Raw genomic sequence first — 27664 nt, forward strand, 5'->3', positions numbered from 1 at the left:
TGTTAAGAAATAAAATACATTTTCAAACAAAATATAATTTTTTCTAGTGACTAATTGCCCCCACGTGACGACTTCCATTTTTTTTTCTGTGATCTTTGGTATTGTGTGACTGCTGTATTTTCTTCAAAAATATCTTACTCAATTCATCATCATAAAGGTTTTCATCGTCAAGTATTTAAAAAGAAATTGCGATCTAATTGATCCTCACGAATATTGATTTTTTTTTCATGAAATTTATTCAACGACCGTATTTCCGACACGGTGAATATTGTGTATATTTAATGAAATGTTTTAAAAATCACAGTAAATTTTAAAATCTACAAGAAAATAAACAAAAACAAATTTATTTAACTGCAATATACAAATGAGCGTTTGAATATGCCCTTGCAATATTGTAAGACATCCCACTGATATTCTCAGGTAAGAAATAAGAAAAAGAGTTATGTTGCTGAAAAACCACACCATTTCGCTACAAAGAATATAAATTTCCTGAATATTAAATTTTGATGATTTTTTTATTATTAATTTACTGTTTATTGCTTATATTTACATGTGAAAAAAACTGTTTAGAAATGTTGAAAAAATACCGAGATTTTATTTTTACAATAACGAAACCGACAAGTGATAAGCGCGTTCTATGATCATTGTGACGTCATGACTCAATTCATACATAATTGAATGTTTTCGCTATTCTAGAGGTTCGTATAAGGAAACATATTTGCAACTGTAATTATTTCTTTAAAAAAATTGGTTGGAAACGTGTTCCGAAAACTGAGTAACCTTGGCAGTACAGTTAAGGCGGTCAATAAAAATATGGGCAAATTTTTGTGATGAAAACACGTATACTTTAGTTAAACTGGCATGTCCTTTTTAAAATCAATAACAGTCACTCAAATGCAATATATTTCTAAATAGATATATAACAGTACAATATTCTATGTTCATAGTGGTCACGTGATATGGCAGTCGCATGGTACAAGCAGATGTATTTGTGGTTTTGAGGTCATTTAAAAAATTCAATATTGCAAGGGCATAATCATGTCAAAATTCACAACTGAATTATGAAATAACTTGATGTTATATCGTACATTTTGAAAAATGGTGGGAACTTTTTAAGATAAAAATATTTGTTAGTTGAAACCGTAATTTATAATGCATATGTTGAATAATTTTGAAGGTCACAGGGTTAATTTCATTAAAAAAAAGTTTTTAAGTTACATAGCATATTTCAAATTCACATGTAAAAGTTTGTCGGGATTAGGTAAGTGTATGCCCTTGCAATTAAGTGATTTATTTAGGTAATCAGATTTTAGATATACGATATTTTATACAAAACCGAGGTGGCTTCTTTATACGATGCATACTTTTAACAAAATGGAAATAAGACTTTATAGGTAGCATTCTACTAATAATAATTTTAAACAAAATATTCATTTATTCTTTTCCGTTAATGTATGACATTTATTTTTCTTCGCTATAAAACTGCACGATAGCCTTCAATGATTTAACTTAATGCGTCATTTTGAAGCATATGACGTCATATTTTGTAGTACAGCGAGAACGACATCTCGCTTATTTTTCAGTGTGTACAATATAACGGACATCAAAATTGTAAGTAATAGCATTTGTTGTTTTTAATTAAAAGATAAGTATAAGTTAATTTTACTAATAAATAGATTAATAAGTACTTTCGAGGTTTGTAATATACTGTGATGTCATAATGCACATTTCCCGTACTTTTTGTCTGAACGGAGTTTATTGACAGCCTTAACTGTGCTGCGTTGTTCAGGAAATTCTGATCAAAACAAAACCAGCCAATACATTTACACAATAATAAGGGCTTTTTTATTACACAAGATTCAATTTGAATGATTTCAAGAAAAAAAACCCTGATTGCTTTCACCTAAATTGTCCATTAGAAACCCACTTGAAATATTCTTTATGTACTCTTGACACTTTTAAAACAATTATCAAGATAAATAATACATCAGTAATACATGATCATTATTGTTTTCAAAACAGTTGGTAAAATGTAAATTGTTGAGATTGAAGGTAAATAAAAACCAAACCCGTCAAATCAGGTAACATTTTAAATGTTCAAAAATTCATAACATGTTCAATGGATGAATCAATACAGAGTAAACAGGATTTTCTTTCATTCTGTCATTCTTCAACGAAAGAAAACTAAAACAAAGGCGAAACATATTTTTTTCTCTTTTTGTCTTGGACTTTTTAGGAAAGAGCGCTCTTAGTTTTCAGAATTTTTACTTGTACCTTTAGTTATAACCATCTCACGATAAAATATGTTCAAATCAAATAACTATTCTAAAAAACGTAATAGAATTAAACTTCACCAGAGTAAGCCCATTAATTGCTATTCTATCTAAAACAAATAGATGTATACATGTTTTAAATCTAAGGTATATTTACTTAGGTATAGACTCATCCTTTATTACTACTAGTATCTAAACACCTCGTTCTGTTATAACTCGGTCTTTGCTATGTCTTTTGTTTTTCTTATCGATGGCGATTAGTTTGTAATTTGCATGCATTCAATATGCTGGAACTTAAAACTATTTAACTTTACGAAATCACAATACCGATTTAAATCACTCTAATAAGACACCTAATTGTAGCCAGCTTTTGAGAAGAGCAGTTCGATTATACATCAAGAACAGTGTAGTAACGCACTGTGGTCATGTTCGTTTTCTGTTTTCGGACAAAGAGTTCATTATGCAGACATGTAACTATAGGAGACGGTATTGCTTTCGGTTCCTTGCTTTGAATAAATTGTGAACCATGTAAACCGTATATCGATTGCCAGAGAAGGTAAGATTGCTTACAAAGTTTACTTTAGTTTGTCAATCAGTTGAATTAATTTATAGCTGAGCTCTTTCTATATTAATGTCTTTAGTTAAAACAAATGGAAAAAAGAAAGAAAAATATTTAGAATTGTTACCATCATCTAACATAAATGTAAAGACTTGTGCCTGTCAAGACAATTCAAGAAAAGTCTAAAGAGTAAATCTTTTTGACTTATTACACATTTAAAAAATCAATCGAATTAAAAACTTAAGATAAACTTAACATACCAGAATATTCTAATTATCGCTATCATTTTATCTGCACCACCAGCCAGCTTTTATATTTATGAGAAAATACAACTCCTGTTTTGTTAACATGATTTCCTATTCCTGTCTTTGCACTTAAATCTTAAAACCCTTGTATGTGTGAAATGCTCTGTTTGTCATCGCACTGTTTAATCAACGTCGTTGATATCTCAAGTTGAGCCATAACAATAAAGTAGTCTGTAAATATATACCGACAATCTGGAGTGATTATTGTTAATAACTACAGTTTAAACACATTAAAGTGTATGTTTTCTTAAAATCTTTTTGATCATTTTTGAAACAAAAATATACAATACTATCACCTTGTCACATCAGCAATCTTTTCATCTAAATTATGAATAAAAGTGTATGATAATTTTTCTTCAAACAAATGCAATGATGAAACCTTAGCTATTGCTCAGTGTCTTCAAGTTGATTGCACGCAAATTTAATAAAAGTACAATAAATTTCATTAGTTTACAGGCTTTTAAAAGATACATGAGAACAACTTTTAAAACACACGTAAGGTTGGTTAAACGGATATATCGAATGATAAATCAATTAACCCTTCCCATTAAAAAAAGAACGGTGCAGGAATCAATAGTTTACTACGGGTAATTAACTTAACCTTTTTCAGTTATTATAGTAGAGTCATGCGACAATTAAAGAAACGACACCTTTGATTTTTTTATGAAAGCATTGAAATATCTTGCCCTATTGTTAATGATCGATTGACAGGGTTTTAATCTTTCTGGATAAAAATTGAAGGTCAGTTTAAATGAAAATATTTTGCCATATTTTTACTCAGCATTTAAATGAATATTTGATATATCGCCAAAAAATGCACATTTTGACATTTTCTAAAAGCAAATTTGGAGGACAAAAATTTTCATTGTGTATCAAACTGATGATAAGAGTTTAAACACAAACAACATTTTCATCATATTACCTGAGAAACTCTAACTTCATCAGGTCAATTTTTTAAATCTTGATTTGCCATCAAAAGAAACATTATACTATAAAACAAATAGGACTTTCAAATGGAGATTGAAAAATATAAACATTTATTTTGTAAGCGATTGTATTTCTTAATTCATTGTTTTCATAGTTATTATGACTTCCGACTGTTTTTTATTGTTTGATTAGCAGAAACATTTCCAGATTAGAGTGAAACCCCTATTGATAAGTTCTATCTACGTTTTAAACCTGTTAAACATTTAAACAGTCTTTAATTTTACGATGAATTTATTATAAATGTGATCGATGTAGGAAATGTGCACTATATATCGTTTGATTGTTTGTTGTTTCACATCTTATATATATTTACTTTTTCATTAAGTAACAATAACGGCCTATGTTGAATTTTATCTGAGCATAACATTTGAGTAGAAATATTAATGTGCTCCTCTGCTGCTGGAAATGTTAGTAATGAAAAGGCTCTTGCCAATCTTGATTTCCTTTCCCACTATTGATATTTTTTTTTTCATTATGTGCTAATCAACTTATATATAATGAGGATAAATGTTTTTTCTTTTTCTTTTAAAATCATAGAAATATTATATTAAATTGTAACTTATCAGAAATGAATGAAGAAAACAAATTTAAGATTATTTTATCATTTTAAAGAGAGCTCAAAGTACTTTTCTTTATCATTCCATTATCAAAAAAAAGCTTTAAGGTGGTTATAGTCCTTAAATGTTTTACAAGTCCATATGTTGTTTTCATGGAATGTGCCTTTTGAGTTAAAACAGCTCTTATTTTGATCTAAAATTATAATGATTAAATGTATATATACGGGCAAATGCTCAAATTTATTTTATATCTGTCACAGGGTGAATTTTTCATTGATTCAATATTTATATATATATATATATATATATATATATATATATATATATATATATATATATATATATATATATATATATATATATATATATATATATATATATATATATACTCATATTCATATATCATTTTCATCATCGTCTATAAACATAGTGAATTACAGATCACTGGAATTTACTACGTGTCCACATTTTATTCATATTCAGGTTGTTTTACATTCATTGGTTGAGTTTGGAGTGTGAAAGGTCAAAGTTGTTTGGGTCATGTGAGAGTTGTATGCTTGGTTGATATTTAAGAAATAGTGAATGAGTGGTTTTACAAGTTTTACATTTAAGTGCGCATGCTTGGCGCCAATTCCTAAATCTAACACACTTCACCCCCAGACAGCCAAGAGAAAGGAAGCGTTTATCTCCTTCTCCATATTATATATTATCTATTTCATAATAGTAATATTAAATATCTGTCATTTCGGTAAGTTCATGCACCGCAGTTGCCTAAGTTATCTGTTAAAATGATTAATTATTTAAAACATAAATTAATAATATTCAAACATCTTAAAATATATTTAATGCGTGAATCTTAATTGTGTGAGTGTGCATTTTATTAAATTCATTTCTGTAATAATTGTTACAGATCACCATCAAATCTATAAATTGACAAATATATAAAATACAAGAACCCAACAGCTAGCTCAGTTGTTAATTTTATCAACAACAACGATTTGCATAATCATCAAATAGCGGCTGTGACAATGGCGCCCACGTTGTGTTTTCAATATGAATGGGGATTCGAATTTATAACGGTGGAGAAATCATTCATCTCTTTTTTTAGTACCCCACCGTTTTTCACCGGAGGGGACTATAGCTTACCTCTGCGTCCGTGAGTCCGTCCGTCCGTCCGTCTGACTGTCTGTCCCACTTCAGTTTTCCCCACTTTTTTTCTTTATGCGTTTGAGGAATAATATGAAATTTGCTGAACAGCTTTAAAATGTCAAACTACAGATCAAGTTTACACTTTTGTAGCGTCTGGTTGACAAATTTTCCAGAAAATTATTTTTTTATATTCCAATTTTTTAATGTTCGGGTTCGATATTCTGCATAACAGTGCATTGTTTCCACAAATTCCACAAACCGGTAGGGGACGTGTATTGCTTGTGCAATACTCTGAGAATGCTTGTCCATTCTTGTTTATCATGTGTTTTCATTATTTCCATCGCCAACTGATTTGTTGTGAATACCGTGAGCTCTACTCATCAAACTCCGGCGACAGAAGTTAGCCGTAAAACCCGGTGTTTTCATATTTGCATAAGTGTAACGTCACCGTCGTGCTAGCATTGTATTCTTACTTTCATTTTCGCCTTTTCGGATATCCCCACCGCTGGAAACCGTTTCACATGCCAACGTTGGATTGTGTAACTCTGTGAAGCTTATCTTAGGAGTCTGTGACTCAATGTAACTATTATATATATTTATATATCAAATTATTGTCATATTTATTCGTTTGTATCCATTGATTTGCTTATTACTATGTGCATGGAAAGAAAGGTGGTTGAAAGTGAAAAAAAAGTTAAACCAATTCTCTAAACACATCGATAAATTGTAGGAAGTAAAGATATTGACATTTATCTAACAACCCAGCATGTCGCTAACATGTTGCACCAATAATAACAATAGTTAGTTTGGAAATGGTATCTTGTAAGACAGAGGAAATTCGAGTGAGCAGGTGCGCGATGTGAGATGGGGTATTATTTAGTTCAGTTGGAAGAGTTATCTTGTGGTTAATTGTGGATTCATTCAGTATTAATTAATATCATCAAGAAATCATATCATCAACATTAACATCTCTTGATTAATTGGTTTATTAATTGCAGATGATTTATTGTGTACATGATTTAGAATTTTATAGACAGCTGATCCAAAGCAAATAATACAATAATTTCTTGCAGGATTTTCTTAAGGGAGAGAAAACATTCCCGAGTAGCAGCTGTATTTAGAACTTGATTATATACTGTGTTTAATTTTGCCTAACAAATATTTGCTTTTGTTTCAGACATATGAGCAACAGTAAATTATTGAAATATTTAAAAAAACCTCTGGAATTTAAATCTTAAGTTAGTAGACCAGTATTAATTAGTGATAGCAAAGGTGTTTATTTAAAGAGACACTTCGATTTATTGAAAAAGAGTAGATTTTTTGTGCAGTTTGAATGTAGACCAGGTGCTCGTTTCGCAGATTTCTATCCGTGGCTTAAGAAAAACTTGTCAAATCTAGTACAACAACATGGCCAGATAACACTTTATATTTGGTTGGGGACATGTAATACAGCACAGAAGTCTGGAAGATATATTGACCTAAGGTATGTAGATTCCACCTTGTGTGTAAAGAATATTGTTCAATATATTGATTTATTTGTTTTATTTATTGGTCCGTTTAAAGAAGTTGTTCCTATATTTTTGGAGATCCCCAATATTCTATTGTGGAGTGGAATAGAGCTAAAGGTCATATTGATCCCCAAATTTTCAAAGAAAAAGACCAAACATTGAATGAAACCTTTGGCATCCTGAAGGACTATATCAGGAATGTTAATTCAGTTTGTATTGTAAATGGTCCTAGATTTAAGCTTCACCTAATAAAATACAGGAAAGAGAAAGGCAAGTGTCAACGAGTATCTTACAATTTTCAGTTATATATAGACGATATTCATCCATGTTCTATGTTAGCAAGAGTGTGGTTGAAAAGGCTCATTGAATGTATTTTTATTCACTCATCTTAATGTTTAATTAGTTATTGATATATGTTTAATTGGTACTAATTTAACTTGAGACAGGTCTCTGTTGGTAGGGACAGACCCAATCACAGGAACTATACTTGTTTCAGGAAAATTATACCATAGATTTCATTGCTTGAAATACATGTTGCACTGCTAGGTCAGTATTAGAAGGGACTTACCCAATCATACAAAACATACCTAGACAGTTGTATACTGTATGCAATAATTTGTAATAAGATTCTACAATATTTTTAAGTATGTCAGAATCAGAGGAGAAGGGGAATCTATTGAACATCATATCAGTGAGGTAAGCAAAGACCCTAATTACAAAGTACTCACAAAAGAGGAATATGAAGTACTGTGAAATGCAAGTGTAAAGAAAGAACATAAAACAAGTACCCCTATTGGAGCCCTATTGGAGCAGGTTTGAATAATAAAGCAAGTTCTCCATTAAAAAAGTCTGGCACTACATTTTCATTTTCACCCATAACAAAACTTGTAAAGCCAGCTGAAGAACCTGAAACCCCAAGTACTAGTAATGTCTCAATGTTATCAGAAAACCAATACACTGTTCAAAAGTTACCAACATTTAGTGGAACAGATGAACCACAAAAAGGTGAGGTAAAGTATGAAGTCTGGAATTTTGAAGTAAAATGTTTGCAAAATTCACGTCAATACCAAGAGCATATTTTACTCCTAGCAGTGAGAAATTCTCTGAAAGGTTTAGCTAGAAGTATGTTAGTGTCTGTAGGTGGTAAGGCTTCTCTTGAGGACATAATGAAAAAATTGGATGGATTTTTTGGTGATGTTACTTCATGTGAAACCCTTATGCAGTCATTTTACAATGATAGGCAAAAAAGGGGAGTCCATAGTTGTGTATGCTTCAAGGTTAGAAGACACTTTGTCTAAAGCCATTGCTCTTGGTCATATAGAAACAGTGACATGAGATGGTATGCTCAGAAGTAAATTTTGGACTGGTTTATTTAGTCAACAATTGAAACAAAGTTCAAGACATTTGTTTGACTCAATTAAGAATTTTGAATATCTTTTTAGGGAAATTAGGAATATACAGGAGGAGATAACAGCCCACAGAAGTATTGGATCCACAAAGTCATCAAAGCAAGCATTTATGCATGCAGAGAGAGCAGAGGCCTCTACGACATCAACTGATCTTCAGAAAGAAATGCAAACAATTACAAGAACTACGGAAAGGTTAGAACAGAAAATTGATAATAATTCAAAGAGTTTTTAACAATTGAACAGTCGAATGTTTCAGTTTGAAAACAACTTACAGATCACAAAATGTTTACTCGAATTATTATTAACAAGGGGTCGATTTAACAACAATTCGTACAGAGGGTTCGGAAGAGGACGATGTCAAGGTCAAGACAGGGGTCATTAAAAAAATTGAATCAGGGTATTCAAAATTTAAAAAATTAATAACCTCTTCTGTTGAAGGGCAAATAATGGAGGAGGAAAATGTTAAAGATAGCCCTATTCATAATATGTCATCACAAAATATGTTATCAAGAATAGTTGGCCATCCAAATGAAAGTAAAATATTCATGAATGGTTTAGAAACAAGAGCTTTGATTGATACAGGATCAATGGTCACTTGCTTGTCAAAGAAATTTTATCAGTCTCTACAATGTAAACCTAAACTTCATGATATTCAGGATTTTGAACTTAAGGTATATAGTGCAGATAGTAATTCCTTGCCATTTTCTGGCTTTGTAGAGGTTTAACTACAAATTCCATTTTTGTCAATGAACCCAATTTATGTACTTGTTCTTGTCTGATCATTTTACCAAATATGCAAAGGCAGTACCAGCTAAAAACCAACTAGCAAAAGCAACAACTAAAGTTCTGTTTGGAAATTGTGTTTGTCATTATAGTTTTCCTGAAAGACTACATTCGGACCAGGGGAGAAATTGCGACAGTAAGGTAATTAAAGAACTTTGTGAAATAAGTGTCATCAGTAAAAGCAGGACAACACCTTATTATCCAATGGGTAATGGTCTTGTTGAGAGATTCAACCAAACACTGATTAAAATGTTAGGGACATTGGAGAATTACAAAAAGGAAGATTGGAAATCTTACGTACTTCCTTTAGTACATGCCTACAATGCCAACAGGATTCAGTCCACATTATTTAATGTTTGGTTGGCATCCAAAATTGGCTATAGATGCAATTTTAAATTTGGACAATTCAGACGTATCAGGAAAACCTATCAGTCATTTGAATTATGCTGAAAAACTTAAGAAAAGGTTACAATATACCTATAAAGTTGCAAGATCCAGAAAAAAATAGTTTGACACAAAGAAAATTCTGACAACAAAGTTAGGTTTTCAAAGTTGGAAATTGGAGACAGGGTGTTGGTAATGTTATTAGCTAAAACAGGAAAGTGTAAACTTTCTGATAAATGGGAAAAAGACCCATATGTAGTTTAAGATATCCCTAATGAAGATATTCCTGTGTACAAGGTACAGACAGCCTCAGGTAAAGGCCCTACAAGGTTACTTCACAGAAATTTATTATTACCATTTATGTTTACTTCAGAGACTGAAGAAGTACTGAGAAATCCCCATTGATACCAATGAGAAAGACTAGAATGAAGAGGAAAACAGAGGTTTGTACCAGCAGAGAAGATGAGTCTAGTGAATCAGACTCAGAGCAAGGGATAATTATAAATAAAAATGACAGATGTTAATCAAAGTCAGCCATGATATCGTGAAACGAGTCTGTCTACTGCACAACCGAGACGCTCTACTCGAGTGCGAAAGCCACCAGATAAAGATGATGAATGGGTAGTGGGTGATTTAAATGGTCAAGTTTGGTATGTTGAGGGGAAGAATGTCACAGGAATATTCTTAAGATATCAGTGTATTATAGTTTTATGATCTTGTATTTAGTAATGAACTATGTTAAGTTACTAAATTAATTTTATGATGATAATAATCATGTATTGTTTTCATAATGGTATGAATAATATATTTTTTTACTTCGATTATGCTCGTAGAATGATGATCATATAAAGCATTAAAACTCATGTTATTAATGTGTATATTATCTTCTTATTTACAGGAGAAGACAACTGTAACGATCATCCCTGGAGTGAAGTTGATATATTTATCTAATATTCCTTTTTTTATTTCAGATGTGATTAACTTTCATATTTGAAATGCCTGGAAATATTTTCTCTAAGAGGGGGAGAATGTCATATGATAAATTATTCATTGATTCAATATTTATTTTAATATATTGATATATATAATGTACTCATATTCATATATCATTTTCATCATCGTCTATAGACATAGAAAATTACAGATCACTGGAATTTACTACGTTTCCACATTTCATTCATATTGATGGTGTTTTACATTCATTGGTTGAGTTTAGAGTGTAAAAGGTCAAAGGTGTTTGGGTCATGTGAGAGTTGTATTAAGAAATAGTGAATGAGTGGTTTTACAAGTTTTACATTTAAGTGCGCATGATTTGCGGAATACGTTATCTCCTTTTCCATATTATATTATCTATTTCAGAATAGTAATATAAAATATATGTCATTTCGGTAAGTTCATTCACCGCAGTTGCCGAAGTTATCTATTGATTGAAATGATTAATTATTTAAAACATAAATTAATAGTATTCAAACATCTTAAAATATATTTAATGCGTAAATCTTAGTTGTGTGAGTGTGTATTTTATTATATTAATTTCAGTAATAATTGTTACAGGTCACCATCAATTCTATATATTGAAAAAAATATATAAAATACAAGAACCCAACAGCTAGCTGAGTTGTTTATTTTATCAACAAGGACGATTTGCGTATTCATCAAATATGGGCTGTGATATATCTTTTCATTTTTGTTACCATATCTAAGAAGCGATAAATCAGTTTATAAGTCAGTATGCCATTTTAATTTACTTTTTCATTTGCAGGTTTTGTGAAATTGCATGTGAGTACACATTTTACCACAGCATGGCTACTTTAAGTCCTTATGTAGCACGGCAGTGTTCTAAATGCCCAAGGGACATGAAATTCATCTGTACTTCATGCAGATGTGATTTATGTTCCAGCTGTAAAGAGGAGCATGTGGTTGATCTAAATACAATGGACCATGATGTGATGATTTTCCGCAGGAAAATGACCCCCCAACCGATTCAAGAGAACTGTGCTATACATACTGATAATGTTTATGATAAGTATTGTGAAACTTGTGAATTGCCCATGTGTTCCTCTTGCTCTGAACATACAGAACACAAGAAAATAGATCTTCAAACCGTATATGATTCACAAGACCAGCGACTCAGAAAAGTTTTTTACATCGTAAGGGGCAAGATTCACTTATACGAAAGTGTTTTGATGACCGGCATCAAAGCTGATGTGAAAACCTGCCAAAAAGAAATGTGCAAAGGTAACGCAAGTCTTATTTTGAATGCCACACGGCTTAAGGGTACCGTTGATGCAGTTTTATGTGACGTTGAACTCATACACAAGTGTTTTGTACAAAATCTGAAAAGACACAGACATATTTCTAGTTTGGTGTGTTCCGAACACTTATTTGAACAGTCAGCAAAAGATCCTGTAAAATTCCTCCTATCAAAATCTGCCTTTGGAACATTAAAAGAACGGTATGGATGTGCAAAACATGCCAAGCTAAGTGTAACCGAAAGACTGAACGCAAAGGGCGTGACGATGTTATTGAGCGATATAAAGGTCACAGAGGGGCGAAAACGACCTATAGAAATTAAACTAAAGTTGATGCCTGCACCTGTGTTGCAAAAGTCTTTTAAGGCATCAGATGTTGACTCCTGTTTCCACATGGCTTTTGTCACATCAGATAGGATATGGATTGGATGTGAAAACAATTTTTATTTGAAAGACACAAACGGCGACACACTTTTTCATCAAGAGGGACCACTTAATGATTTTTCTTTTTATAAACCTGCTGCATATTTTACAGTAACCAATGAAAAAGATTTGGTTGTTTATAAATAACGATCATAACATCGTTAAACTGTCACACGATATGGAAAAAAATAACGACATTAATTACCACACCATACCATAACAAGAGACCATGCTGTGTGTATTTCGCCCCCTTCGCTGGAGATCTACTTGTAGGGTTCAGAGGATATGATGATTTTAATGACAAAACCTGGATAAACCGTTACGATGAATTAGGCCGTCTGAAGCAAACAATTCAGTATAACGAATCAGGATACCCTCTTTTTACCCATCCTTCCCATATAGCAGAGAACAACAACGGGGATGTTGCTATTTCGGATAGAAGTACAGTTGTAGTAGCAAACATTGGAGGTCGACATCGCTTCTCTTACAAAGGAGGACTATCAAATATTGGGTTGGTTCAAGGAATTTGTACTGATTCACTTTCGCACATACTAGTGTGTGAAAGTTACAGTAGCTCAGTATATATGATTAATAAAGATGGCGATTTTCTAAAATATCTTCTAATGCGACCATCAGGTATACTATCACCGAGCAGCCTAACCATCGATGTAAACACACACCTTCTCTGGGTGGGATCATCAAGTCTAAACACAGTGCTTGGTTATAGGTACATAACCCAATATGACAGTACTAACGGTAAGACAGCTTTTATTCTTATTTGGTCACATTATCATCTCCGATAAATTTTCATTTACAAAAAAATGCGTTTGACTCATTAATACACAAACTTATGACATTGATTATTAGAATTGTTAATTACATTAAACCATGCACAACTAGGTAAGTTATTATGAAATTATATCATATAGTTGAAGAAAATAACCCATTTCCGCCCAATGCGATATAAACCGAAAAATAGCCTACCTGTGCGTAATAAACCCATGGTTGTTTACTCTTTTTTATGTTAATAATAGGCTGTCTTGACGTTGAGTTCGTGATGCTTCTTTCAACTCTGATGTCTGAGTAATGCGTCAAATAACAACTTAAACATTACTTTGGTTTATTGAGTAATTTTAAGACAGTTAATGAGATAGGAAGTATATAGACACATGGTGATTTGTTGGCAATAGTCATACATGTCATGATATTTTTTTATTGCTTTTTTTAATATATATTTTCTATAAGAATATGATATGAAAATCCTGACATTTTTTATATCGCATCCTATATTAACCCTCGGTCATTGTATATCAGCTTTTGAGCCTGACGGCTGTAGGGCTGATTTACATGCAACCTCTGGCTAATATAGGATACGATATAAAAAAAATACCATTTAATAATCTATATATATATTGCATTTTCGAAACAAGTTCAACACATTAGTTTGTAATTTTTTTAGCCGGACCTGTAGTGGAAGCCGATGAAAGAAAGGCTACTGTACATTTAAACTCCCAATTACAAATAAGACGAGAGCGGTGCATTGTAAATCCACGCCTATATTTAGAGGTACCCGGTCCATTGGTTCTGAGTATAATTACAGTGAAAGACGTCAGGCGTTGTTCTCATTTGTCACTTGTGTCGGCAGATGAACTGTGGGTTAGTGATGATAAAAATACTGTTTTGATTAACATTACAGGTAAATCAATGCATCGTATTAAAGATGCATCCAATAAACGACATTGCGGATTACATACAGTTGCGAGTGATGGCGAATTGATTTATATCAATAAAGAATATAACATAATGAAACTGTCCACGATTATGAAGACAAAAACTAAATTCATTACATTAAAAGACTCTGCGCTGAAACCTTTAAGTGTGTATTGTTCCCCTTTCACTGGAGATATACTTGTTGGAGTGACAAAGGACAACCCAAGAGCCGGCATTGTTATGCATTACAACCGGCATGGAGAAAAGACGAAAGACATACAACACGACAACAGTGGACAATCGCTTTATAGTAAACCTGCATATATAACGGAAAACAGTAATGGGGATATAGTGGTGTCTGACGCGGGCCTTGATAATGTAGTGGTTACGGATAGGAGAGGAAACTATCGCTTTTCATACACAAGTCATCGTCCATATTCATATCGACAATTCTATGGTGTATGTTGTGATGGCCAATCGAACATCCTAACATGTGTCTTATACTCAAACTCTGTGCATGTTATAGATAAAAATGGACACTTCCTATCACATTTTCAACTTCCAGAGGTGGGAGGAGCATTCTGTCTGAGTTTTGATGCCATCACTAACCGTCTTTACGTAGGTTCATTCTACAATGAAACACTGTGTGTTTACAAGCACGTAACAAGGCAGGATTCCTTGATAGGTGAGTGTTCAAATATAAAAGAAAATACTTCAACGATTCATGTTTATTAATGCTCAATTTTCAAGTGAACATTCATATCCTATAATTGTTATGAATTGATTTTTATCAGTAAACTTAAAATCATTTAGGTCGTATTCAATGAATGTTTTAAAGGAAGAGATTCTTGGGCTTGGTTTTCAAAAATCAAGCTTCATAAGGTACAAACGTCTGCAACGCATGTGCATGCAATTTAATTCAATGAATAATAAAGTATTGAATATACATTTTAATAATTCTTCTCAAAAGGAGTTTTGTAAACTTTATAAATGTACAGCGACTTTCCTACTACAAACGTGTATTTTATGTCATGTCTCAGCCCAAATTAAATACGTTTCCCACACACCCGCGCAGACATACACATTCGGCAATTCAATAGGTGTTTCACACCCTTCCTTTGTTTTGTGATACATAAACACATAAAAATCCATCTTCTTTTTTTCTTTCATCTTTCAAAATGTTCAAAAATTTCAATTAATGTATCTTCTTACCAAAAAAGAATAAACATATTTTCGCTGTAAATAATAATAGTCTTTAGATTCACATAACTCATTATTGTTGAGATTGGATCATTCCTCATGGGAATGGTTGTATATTAACTTTGTGTTCCCTAACGGAAGTTTCAGGTACCGAAAATGATTTTTTAATGCAAAAATATCATCATTTTTTTTAATTATTAAAGAACAAAAATGATTTGTAATATTAAACAACAGGTAAGAAGAAGTGTCAATTTCAATATTTCTTAATATTTGCTTCATGTTTTTTGAAGATCAAAAATCAAATTCTAGTGATTTTGCGAAGCCAATTAAAACAACTCGAACAACAGGGACTAAAGAAAGAATAGAAAGAAAAAATGATTTATTCTTATCGCAGCATGGCCCAATATACAAATACCTGTTGGTAACTGGTGTTACGTGCAGCAAAAGCGTATCTTTAAGCGTATCTTTATGCGCATCAGGTACATGTAAGATATGGGTGGGTGATGATAATAACATTGTATTGGTCAACGAAACTGGCGAAACATTACATCAAATCAAAGATTATCGCGACGGAACATACAATGGGTCTTATGGATTTCACACGCTAAACAGTGATGGTGAACTAATTTACGTAGCAAAGGATGACACTATACTCAAATTGTCAAAAGATTTGAAAACAAGTACCATATTCATTGAGAAAACAGATTCAAATCAGTGGAGACCGCAATGTATATATTATTCCTCATTCACGAGTGATATCTTGGTCGGCAGAGCCAACATGAATTTAGGAAGAGGACAAATAATTCGGTATAACAAAACCGGCAAAATGGTGCAAACAATACAATGCAACGAAAAAGGACTGGACATCTTCAAATATCCTTGCTATATAACAGAGAACAACAATGAAGATATGGTGGTGTCTGATACTTCTGGCGCTGTAGTGGTCACATATCGTGCAGGAAATTTTCGTTTTGCTTACACAGGATATCCACAAGGAACAGCATTAGATCCACTCGGAGTGTCCACCGACGCATTGTCAAACATATTGGTATCCGATTATTACACTCGCACAATACATGCTATTGATAAAGACGGTCAGTTTTTGACATATCTATCGATAAACCTACAGTGTGTCTCCACACCATGTTCTATTTTCTTTGATAAAAAGACGCATCTTCTTTGGGTCGGCTCAGAGTACAGCAATACAGTAGCTATTTACAAGTTTTTAAGGAATGAAGATGTACTGGCAGGTAAGATAACAAAACTTTAACTTAAGATTTCATTGTTTTATTAGTGCGGTGCTCGAGGACGTAAACACATTAAAATGATTAAATAATTGATAGTAAGATAGATGCATTTACATCAGTACAAGAAACTGTGCTACAATATTAATGTACCTACATGCATTACGTATCATTGCTAAACAAGGGTTTTCAATTGATCACACAAGGACATGCTCTTCGTATGAACCGTTTCTAAGGCGAGGCAAGTTACTGACAAACAAGTTAATAAAACTGGTCTAGCAACAGTCTCGTTTGAATTCATCTTTCTTTGGTCGATACAACGACCTTGTCAGCAAATACAATCTTTCACTGGGTCGCATGCTGACTGACGTTTTTCATTCTAATTGTTAGACCATAGTTAATCACCTAATTGTCTACGGACTTTTCTGCTTTTCCCCGATTACGACAAAGAGCACACGGCGTGTGTGACTGGTCAGCAGAGGATGCTTATTCCTCCATGGCACCTGATGCTTTTTCTATCTTTTTAGAGGTCCGTGTTGCTCTGCGTTGAATTTGTATTCCGTTTAATGGATTTATGAGATGGTTGACAGTTTATTATTGTCATTTTTTTTGGTTACGGATTTCATAACACATAATATGAACACCGGTGCAGTATATTGGAAAGATAAACTAACAAATGTTGGTATTTGCTAAATTGACAACGAAATGTATTAAGCCGGTTGCATTATATAAATTTAGGATACTGACACAAACTTTTGTTACATTTAAGGTTTTATATAAGATTTTAGTTTAAATAAATACAAATCCAGGGCGGGCTTCTACAATATTAAATTAACCTTTATTTTATGATTGTGTCATAGATCAAAATAAACATTGCGATGCTGTAATACAGATGCAACATGATGTCGTCGATGGAACTTGTTCAAAAAAGCAGTTATTTGCCCCAGCATTACAGGACTATTTCATAGTGACAAATTTTAAACGTTGTTCCCATTTATCATATGGAACATCCGACTGCCTTTTAATCAATGAAGGAAGCAACTTCATCATTACAAGTACATCAGGTGAAACTTTACACAATATTGACGGTTTACGCAGTGATGCCCGTTCTGGATCACACTCAATGAACCTATCTCGGGAAGAATTGTTTTATATCGAGAAGGACTATAACATTGTCAAACTGTCAAAATATAAAGAAAAAACAAAAACAACTTTTATCAAATGTATGCAGGAAACCGATTCTGCATGGAGACCATGGTGTCTTTACTGTTCTCAAATAACTGATGACGTGTTGGTCGGTATGAAGAAATTGGACAGAATACAAGGCAAGGTTATTCGGTACAACAACCTCGGGGAAGAAATACAGGAAATACAACACAACGAAATCGGAAGCGATATCTACAGTACACCACGTTTTATAACAGACAACATTAACGGGGATGTCGTGGTGTCTGACTCGACAGGTGCTGTTGTGGTAACAGACCGTGAAGGAAGACATCGTTTTTCGTACAAAGGACACCCTCCTGAATCAAAACTATCTCCACTAGGAATCTGCACTGACACTCTGTCACATATCTTGGTATGTGATGAGTTAACCCACGCAGTACAGATTCTCGATAAAGACGGACACTTCCTATCCAATCTGCTAATTAAACCATCAGGTATAGTCTCGCCTAGTTGCCTGTGTTATGATGTCAACGCAGACCTTCTCTGGGTAGGATCAGACGTCAACTACTCGGTATGTCTCTACAAGTATCTATCATCACAGGACATTCTTACCGGTAAGATTTTTAAATTTATATTCGAGTTTTTATGTATGATGCCAACATTGGATATTACTGACTATTTAGATATATACATGTATTAGCTATTTTTACATTTAATGCCGAAACTATTGTAACAGTTATTTATTTACATTGACGATACACAAAATAAATAATCAAGTATAAAAGTCAAGTATAAATATTTTATTCGGTACAATCATCGTCTTTAAGGACATCGTCGTTTGTTTTCGATGAAAATGAAATCCAATACAACAATCTATTTCTAGTGTGTTCAATTACATTATCCATGCACAAATTTAGACACAGCTAACTAAAACAAGTTATACATTAGTGATATGTTTATACCTAAACGTTGATGGCGCCGATTAAAATGAACATAGTGAAGAAGTACATGTATCAGTCTCCTTTAACAGGATGTCAGCCTTCATCAACATCAGTACTTATATTTCGAACACCAGAAAAATATATAGTTTTCTACCCTTATTCAAAGAAATATGATAAAATCGTTTAAAAGAAATACCTCGTTCAACATTTGTTTTAATCACGTTACATGTAGATCTAAATTTCGCAACGGTCGATTGTAGAAAAAAATAAACACACCTTGTATTCTTTATCAATATTATTCATAATGCAACAATTTTTTAATAATTTCAAGTTTTAAACACAGATTCCACAATTTTTTTTGTTTTATTTTGCTCTAGTTTTTTTTTCTTCTGTCGTTTCTTAATAATGGGTATTATTATGTATATATTTTTCTTAATAAATTTTTATTCACCCTTTTGTGAATGATTTACAGATGAGAATTCAGAATATGAAGATAACTATGAAGAGTGCTGTCTGGTTCAAGCAGATTTGTAAAGAAATTCTCTGGAGAAGGACACTTGGATTCTAAGGAATGGGGGAGGGGGGGGGGTAGGTTCTGAAAGGTTTATTGTTTTCATTCATTTTTTTCTGTAAGATGTGTTCATTAAGAAAAAGATTTCAAAAAAGTTAGTGTTTGTTAACAACTTATGATAGAAAGAATGTCATAGCATGCTGTAGACAATTTGGTGTATTCCTCTGGTTTACCGTGATTGGTCTTTTTTTATAAGTACGGTGTTACTTAATTCTTCACGTTTGTTACAACACTTTAAAGCTGACATGAATTCATAAAAGCCTTTGGTCGCCATATTAGTTTCAATCGCTCCTCTATTGCCACTGGGGTATATATATATACCGGTTGAGAAAGTTACGGTCGGTTGCTTTCCGATCGAGGCTTTCACGTTGCACGGACTTCTAAATGCATGAACTACACATTGTGGTAAAATGTAGTAATAAAGAAAAAAGAATACAACAATGAAATACAAAATATATTTATTCTTTGAAAGGATGGCCAAGGTATCCGTATTATTTTGCACAGACAGGGCTGTCTTACTTCGCATGCACATTGAACTCGTGTGCCGTTCATATAGAGTGCATAACGTCTGCATCTTCTTGAAAACCCCGGCGACACTACATCCAACACAGTAGCTAAATGATAGTAACTCCAAGAAAGTAAGCGTTTTTCCATCCATTCATACAAAAACGCACCGTTTTTTTTAAAAAATCCATGCGAGAATTGACATTGCTCGATCTGCCGCAGTGTGTGGTTTGTGCATGTGTGATTTATAACATACACAGGAAAACGGTCTACAGTTATCGAGGAATTTTTGAAGTATCTGCGCCTGGATTTCAGTCTGTCTTCTTTCGTCGTTTATTGAAAATATCTTACCAATGCAGTGTTTGTCATATGATTTTTGTTCTAAACGCGTTTTTACAAGTCTTTTCGTCCAAGGTAACGTGTTCGGGTGTATGAAATTCCTGAATGCGGTGAAACATGAATAGTGATCTCGGCCTTATATAGGGGGTGTGTAGCGATGAGCAGAACAATAGAAACCGACAACTTATATGGCGGTAGTCGGAGATAAAAGGAAAAAAATGCATATTTATAAATTCATGTCAGCTTTAAAAAGTCACACATTTGTATTTTTTTTTTCAAAGTACGTTTAACCTGGGAGTAAGTTTACAAACTTTTATTCTTTGAACAAAAAATGTACAGGGCACAGTCGAAGTTCTTGAGACCTTTTAAGATGATTTTTTTTACTTAGCTCGATGGGACATCAACAAAAGAATTTTTAAAAAATGTTAGCTATTCTAAATTGCATTTGCACAATGAACAACAAAGTTCAGGAGTTCATTCAGATTTGTTGTCAAAATATCACATCAGTTGCGCAGAGTAACCATCATATGTCTTTTCTTTTTTGTTTGTTTGTTTGTTTGTTTTTTATAATTCTTTGGACTGTATATTTTATAATCAATTTCTTTATTCAATAGATTTAACAGTTTTAATCTGATATATTTTTTGAAAATCAATGCAAAAAGTGCATTCTGAAATGCCTTTTTATAAAGTAGTTAATCTAACAGCTGTACATGTAACTACCTTACTTTTAACATCGAAATGATTCGTTTAGAGTAAATGTGAGAAGTGGTTTTATGACTTGAAACTCATAATAACATAGAATAACATATTGATTGCATTGATCAACATATTTTTCTATGACTAAACTTTATTTATCAAAGTTCAAGAATGTGATATGATGTTTGGGAAGAAAAGATGCGGTTGCATTCTTCGAGTACTCAATTTGATTATTTGATTAATATATTTGTAATTTGACTGTATCATTGGATGTCGTATCTATAGAGCAGATTTAACAAGGTTTTAAAAAAAATGAACACTTATTCTGAAAAAATGCAACATCAGTAAATAGTTTTATTAATTTCTTAATGAAAAAGATATGAATGTTTACACTCTTTATTCACTTTGAAATAAAGATCAAAGTGCTCTGATTTGGTCCCCAAATTAACTCACTTTGAAAAGAAAAGCCAAAATGAGCTGATTTTGTAACAAGTTAGACGCACATTGAACTTTTTTTTTTAAAGTGCGTAATATTTTAAAGTCTGTTGCCACAGACTTTGGATGACTGGCAAACGAACAAATGTACATTTCAACAATAATTGATGAAATGATATCGATTTAATGTTTACAAAAAATAATCAAAAATGCATTTCATTTTTATCTTAATGCTGAAACTGCCCCTTCAACAATATTTAGTATGACCATAGAACCAGGTTTTAAACTATTTTTGTTAGTTATGATTATAATAAAAAAATGTCTGTTTTGTATTTTGTTTTATAAAAGCAAGTATATATTACAGCTAGCACATTTGAATAGTGAAACATAGGTTTGACAAATTCGAATCCGATTTGCCAATCATTGATTTTTGTAATAAAAATGCAAAGTTTTTCCCTGTGGGAAGAATTGGGAACGGCGTGTATTGCCATCACTTTACAAATTACATGAATAAAAGCATTATTAGAAATGTATGTTAAAGAAATTACGAATAATATTCTGTGGTTTCATCAATGATCGTTAAATACCAATTTTCGTGGATTCTGTTGTTAGGCTGATCCACGAAATTAAATGTTCATTGAAGTGCAATTCATAGATCTATTAACATTTGTATTGATAGGGTCATTGGCCACGAATTTATCCTTGAAACTGTGATTTTCACTTTATCCACGAAAATTGATACCATTGAATATTAATGAAATCCCAGTAATACACAAAAGACAAAATATCAATAAGAAAGTTACCAAATATATGAACAAATGTCAGATACATTGATGTGACTGACCAAACGTTGACTCAGTACAAATATAAAATACATGTACCATTGAATACAGTACATAAGACTGTCAAAATTTGTTTCTATGGTCAAAGAAGGTATCCATAATCATTTCGGTCATAATTGGCAATGATTTGAAATTGATCGATTGTTGCAGCAACACAGCTAGGTTGATAAAAAAAACCATACTGTCAAATAACTGTTTTGACAAATAAAAACTATACAGGAAAGGAATAACAGTAAACAAACAAGTGCATGTAAGCATTGAAAAGTGCCTCTAAAAGTAATAATGAAAGCAATATATCCAAGTGTAAAGATTAGTAACGAAAACTATATCTGGACATAGAAAAAGAAAATAACACAAACTTCTCTAAGGACGACAATCCAAAATTTATAGAAAGAGAATGATATTCACGTTATAATTTAGGGCAGGTTAAATAATACTAGTCTTTGGATCCTTACCATGGATAAATTTACAACGAATATTTTATAAACAAACTGGAATTGTATTTTCTTAATTTTTAATGTTTTTTTTTATGAAAAAGATTGTTTTTATCCTTTTTATCAAATGATATTGAACGAATGCTGCATAATTTCAAAAGACATGATGGCTTAAAATTGATCAAATTTGATAACAGTTTGAATACTTCTCAATTTTATTTTCCCTATTTTGGATTAAGGTAAATTTGCTTGATAGAATAACTTTACAATCACCATCACCATATTATTGTTCGGAGAAAATAGTTCTTCATTCGAATAAGATAAAAAAATCTTTAATATTTCAGGCAGGTAGGCATCGGGGGGGGGGGGGGGGCTTTTTTGCGCAGCAAAGGTTTTTTTTCAATGGCAAGAACAAGTATTATTCTATTTAGATATCCCAAGTTCCTCATACAGAGAGAAGTTTTCATATTGATATTGCGAACACTCGGGGATTGGCATTGAGTGCTCCAACTCTTTGTTCCTTTCACTTTCACTTTTCAAGTTCTTTTGATGTTTGCGCATTGTCTTTCTTCGTTCTCTGAGAAATCTTTAAATAGAATTTCAAAATTACTTAAAACCTGCTTTGATATTAAAAAATCAGAAAAAATCATAATGTATACTTATTTAAACGTACCTGACAACAAAAATGGCATTTAGTAATCCACTTAAGATAAGAAATGTCGTACAGACATAGAGTGAAGTGGATAATTGGCTCTCAGATACAGGATGAATTAAACCTGATTTCAAGTTTTAAAAAAAAATATGATTAAAGCAAATTCTATTTTTTTCAGATTTATTTTTTACGAAATACAAATCGTTTGTCTCGAAATTTTTTAAGTTAAAGCTACTATATACTAGTATATTCATTTATTGTTAATTCTTTAAACCACATTACAATTCCAACATATTCGATTACTGTCCTTTACATGAAAGGGACATTACCTTCAAAACCCTGGTCACAGCGATCGCCATGGTAGCCAATGTCACATCCTCGTGGACATTGACCAGTCACGTGATGACATTGTTCTCCGTACAGATATAAACAGTTCCCACATTTAAGCAAACATCCATCTCCATGTGTATTATTACTGCAAACTATACAACACGATCAAACATTTTTTTTGAATTTATAAGCATATTTTTTGCGTTATTTTTTTACAATTAGAATAAACTTTATTGTTACTAGATTACTTCATGTATAACTTCACAATTAATTAACAAACTGAGATATAAAAGCAAAACAAACAATCAAGTTTTTTAATCAAATACATAAATTTGATCCGACAGTTAACAATTCACAACCTTTCTTTTCTTATCCTTCCTTGAAAACATCTAGCACAAATTTTTAGGAGCTATAACATTATCATTACCCTGTGTACATTGAGTTCCTTGATAACCAATATCACATCCATTGGGACATGTACCATTGATGTAATTACATTGCTCATTGTCAAGGCAATGTCCACAGGTATGGTTGCAATTCTGACCAAACTTTCCTTCATTACATTCTGCAAAATGCAGCAAAAAAAAGAAATTCATCGTTTGAATTGAGCAAAGCCAACATAAGTAAATCAAAATTAAAGTACCTAATTATAAATGTAATATTATGCCAGGCACAAAATTTGCTATAAATTTTAATAGATATAAGTATTAATTTTTTGATTCATTGGTTAATATTGTTACATCATAATTCTTTATTGGTTAATGGATTAAGCTGATAAACGTAAAAAAAATGACTGTGTACGTGTATCGCACGTGGCCCCTTTCCATCCCACTTGGCATCCTCCCTCACACTGTCCTGTCACCCTGTCACATCTGTATGGAACTCCGCAGTTGATGTTACAGTGCTCCTCACAATAGTAGCCATATCGACCTTCAGGGCAAGCTGTAATTGAGATATAACACATTTTCTGAAATAGAACTAATACAAATTGCTTATTTTATTTTATCTGTTTTGAATATTAAGACAATATAATGGTAAAAGAGGTTAATACACGATCATATACTTAAAACAAATTTAACATGTACGTACTTAGGTCACATTTTGTGCCATAAAATCCACTGGCACAACCTTTTATACAACTTCCGTTCACATGATGACACTGTTCATTGTTTTTACAGTTTCCACAATTTTGCTGACACTTTTGACCGTACGATTTGCCGTTGCATTCTGTAATGTAAAAATTATATCTTATAGTCTGAGTAAAAAAGAAGTTCAATGGTTAATTGAAATATGTTTGGTTATGGGTCATGCTTGTTTAAGTAGAGTTTATTGTAAAGAGTTTTATTGAAACATTTTATGGATCGCAGACAAATTGAAGTTTACATAATTGTCAAAAGATTGGTCATTTGAAGGGCATACATACATTTGAAATAGTTTTCATCATTATACATATGAATCGCAACTTATTGAGAAAAAATCATAGAACTATTTGATAATTTGATTTTAATTGGTATTTTTGTGGGTTTTTTTTTTTTTTTACATATATCTATTTTTCTTTAAATACATAATTTAAAAAAAAGTTGGTGCAAGATACTTCTTCAGTCAGTTTTTACAACAACAAAAAATGTTAGACGACCTTCTAGATAATATGTTGTTATATGTTCATGACAATTTTTAGACATGGACCCGTTTAAAAATGTGTTACAGTACGGATATTGATTGACTTAGACACTGTAATGGATCTTTTATCTAACTACTCATATAAAACCGAAATCAACATTCTCTAATTCAAATTTAAACGAGGTTGGATACACAATTTTAAAACTGTTCGATTAAAAGTTTTTACTATGATTATATATGTTACATATACTTACGTTCATTACAAGTTGGACCTTTGTATCCATCGGTACACCTCAGACAGGTTCCATCCTTGATGTGACAGTGACCTTCCTGACAGTTCTGTGGACACGATAAAGAACAGTTCTCTCCGTAATATCCTGGTGTTGGGCAACCTTAAATAACATGATGATTTCCGTATGTTTGAAATGATCATTTAATGATATACATTAACAGTGTATATAAAATTCAATCTAAGAGCAGCACGTAAGGTATTTTTTCATTTTTTATACGATTGGTTATTCTTATTTTGTTAATAAAAAAGGGATAAAACAATCATTATTTGTGCTTTTGTTTAGACAAAGATATTTAAAGCATGTACAAGAATTTTAGCAATAACAATCAAAACGATTTTTATGCTGAAATTTTCGCCGTTATATCCTACCATAAACCTCAAATTCGCAGATTTCGTTGTATGCTCCATCTGTAGAATAGCCAGAAGGAAACGGGGGCTGTGTTCGATTGTTGTAGTAGATAGCGTAACGTCCGTGATTAGGGCAACTTATCGTTAAAGGATTCTCTATTGTTGCTCTAGTAAAGTTTCTATCTTTGAAGCACGTTATCCCGTCCTCTTTATTCGTTGTGTTTGATATGTAGACAGAGAACCCCAAAAATCGCCCCGAGTATTTACTAGGATTTCCTGTTGAAATAACATCTTTAAAGAAAACTCAAATTTTCGGTTAGGGTTTTGTAATATAAGTAAAAACTTGGAGTTTATATTAAATATAATTGTGAACAACAAAAGTAATTGAAACACAGAAATCCAGCATATTTTGTTGTTTTTTTTTAAATTTTAGATTGAACGTAGAAAAACCCACACATCAATAAGTATAATTTAGTAATTAAAACAAATTTGATTGTTTAATTACCCTTCATCCGACACACTTTATTCAACAATATATATATATATATATATATATATATATATATATATATATATATGTATATATATATATATATATATATATATATATATATATATATATATATATATATATATATATATATATATATATATAAGTATATAAGTACCCCAAGGCTCATTGTCCGTCCTATAGTATATAACAATATGATGCATGCTAAGGACTTCTTGGAGATCCACCCTCCATTCTGCAACTTGCTGATAATTTCCGGATATTGTACACTGGTTGTCATATTGAGATAGGTCTGAATACCGTCCGTCCACAGCGCGATCTGCTCCCCACCAAGGTCGACCGCTATACGGAAAACGCTGCCATGCTGGTTTCCTCAGAGCAATATTTTCTTTATAGTAAAATATTATTATTTATTGATTATAATTGCGTTCTTTCTTTTCTTTTCTCTCTTTGTTTTTTTAATACGATGCAATTTTTAGACTATCGTTTTAATCGAACAAAATATGAAATTTTATTGAACCAAATTTAAAACATATGCATCTATTTGTGAACCCTTTTATTATAATGAATCATCAAGGATGGTATTTACAGGAAGTTGTCTTTGTTCTTTATTATGATTTCTGCATACAAGCGTTATTTGATTAAAACATTCCCAAAACATGCTCACATTATGCATTGAGAGTCAACACCATTTCACACATACGAAAAAAAGTTCTTAAAACATCATTAAATCATTGTTTTTCTTAAGAGGAATGTAGAGTTAACTTCCTGTCTGTGACATAATATAACAATGTAAAATAATGGTAACAGTTATGATTAAGCAGCTATATAATGAGGATATCAAATTTGTAGGGTTTAAAATGCCTTTGACATGAATGCAAGTGTTACTGTATATTTGCTAAAAATGTTGACTCCAACTGCTCATAGTAATTTTATTTTGAATAAAATTTTTATCCTTAAACTTCAAAACAAAGATAGACCGAATTACTCTTTATTTCAAATAAAAATGAAATATTACACGCTAGGAAAAAAAATATGAAAGCAAATACATACCGTATGCACTGATTAAGATGAATAAATTGATAAATAAATGCAACCAGAGCAAATGCATGTCTAAAATGGAAGGAAGTAATGAATTTTTTTTTTAAACATACACGTGATATGTCTAACCTAGTTCCGGGAATAAGTGTTGTTGACCTTTTTGTTTTAATGATCATGAGTCATATCTAGGTTATATAG

At 32.0% G+C, this 27664-nt stretch overlaps 3 protein-coding genes and 1 pseudogene across 3 annotated transcripts; 3 read left to right on the forward strand and 1 right to left on the reverse strand.

Annotated features, from left to right (window-relative positions):
- The first annotated feature begins 6336 nt into the window (after positions 1–6336).
- Positions 6337–12764, forward strand: LOC128171592 (uncharacterized). The gene is made up of 2 exons (XM_052837386.1): positions 6337–6409; positions 11677–12764. Coding segments are annotated over exons 1-2 (1062 nt in total). The 5' UTR covers positions 6337–6407; the 3' UTR covers positions 12737–12764.
- On the forward strand, positions 6430–10690 carry LOC128171605 (uncharacterized; annotated as a pseudogene).
- Positions 12765–12887: 123 nt separating the features above from the next.
- LOC128171557 (uncharacterized) lies at positions 12888–19404 on the forward strand. Its single transcript, XM_052837347.1, has 5 exons — positions 12888–13345; positions 14049–14984; positions 15790–16749; positions 17604–18524; positions 19324–19404. The coding sequence occupies exons 1-5, from the start codon at positions 13174–13176 to the stop codon at positions 19383–19385; spliced, it is 3051 nt and encodes a 1016-aa protein (XP_052693307.1). The 5' UTR covers positions 12888–13173; the 3' UTR covers positions 19386–19404.
- A 93-nt stretch (positions 19405–19497) lies between these two features.
- On the reverse strand, positions 19498–27544 carry LOC128171569 (multiple epidermal growth factor-like domains protein 11). The gene is made up of 10 exons (XM_052837363.1): positions 27479–27544; positions 26583–26813; positions 25936–26190; positions 25529–25666; positions 24744–24881; positions 24456–24596; positions 24082–24219; positions 23654–23806; positions 23346–23448; positions 19498–23258 (listed from the first exon to the last, which is right to left on the reverse strand). Exons 1-10 carry the CDS (start codon positions 27534–27536, stop codon positions 23096–23098), a joined length of 1518 nt encoding a protein of 505 aa, XP_052693323.1. The 5' UTR covers positions 27537–27544; the 3' UTR covers positions 19498–23095.
- Positions 27545–27664: the final 120 nt, after the last annotated feature.

Source organism: Crassostrea angulata, chromosome 2 (assembly GCF_025612915.1).
Source record: "Crassostrea angulata isolate pt1a10 chromosome 2, ASM2561291v2, whole genome shotgun sequence".
Taxonomy (NCBI): Eukaryota; Metazoa; Mollusca; class Bivalvia; order Ostreida; family Ostreidae; genus Magallana; species Magallana angulata.

What these genes read in the sequence shown, in the direction of transcription:
- LOC128171557 (XM_052837347.1), top strand. Translation starts at nt 13,174, where the DNA reads ATGATTAATAAAGATGGCGATTTTCTAAAATATCTTCTAATGCGACCA. An exon ending in CCAATATGACAGTACTAACG is followed by an intron (nt 13,346 to 14,048) that starts GTAAGACAGCTT and finishes TAATTTTTTTAG; the next exon opens with CCGGACCTGTAGTGGAAGCC. An exon ending in ATCACAGGACATTCTTACCG is followed by an intron (nt 18,525 to 19,323) that starts GTAAGATTTTTA and finishes AATGATTTACAG; the next exon opens with ATGAGAATTCAGAATATGAA.
- LOC128171569 (XM_052837363.1), bottom strand. Translation starts at nt 27,536, where the DNA reads ATGCATTTGCTCTGGTTGCATTTATTTATCAATTTATTCATCTTAATC. An exon ending in AGGTCCAACTTGTAATGAAC is followed by an intron (nt 24,882 to 25,528) that starts GTAAGTATATGT and finishes TTTACATTACAG; the next exon opens with AATGCAACGGCAAATCGTAC. An exon ending in CTGTGACCAGGGTTTTGAAG is followed by an intron (nt 23,449 to 23,653) that starts GTAATGTCCCTT and finishes ACTTGAAATCAG; the next exon opens with GTTTAATTCATCCTGTATCT.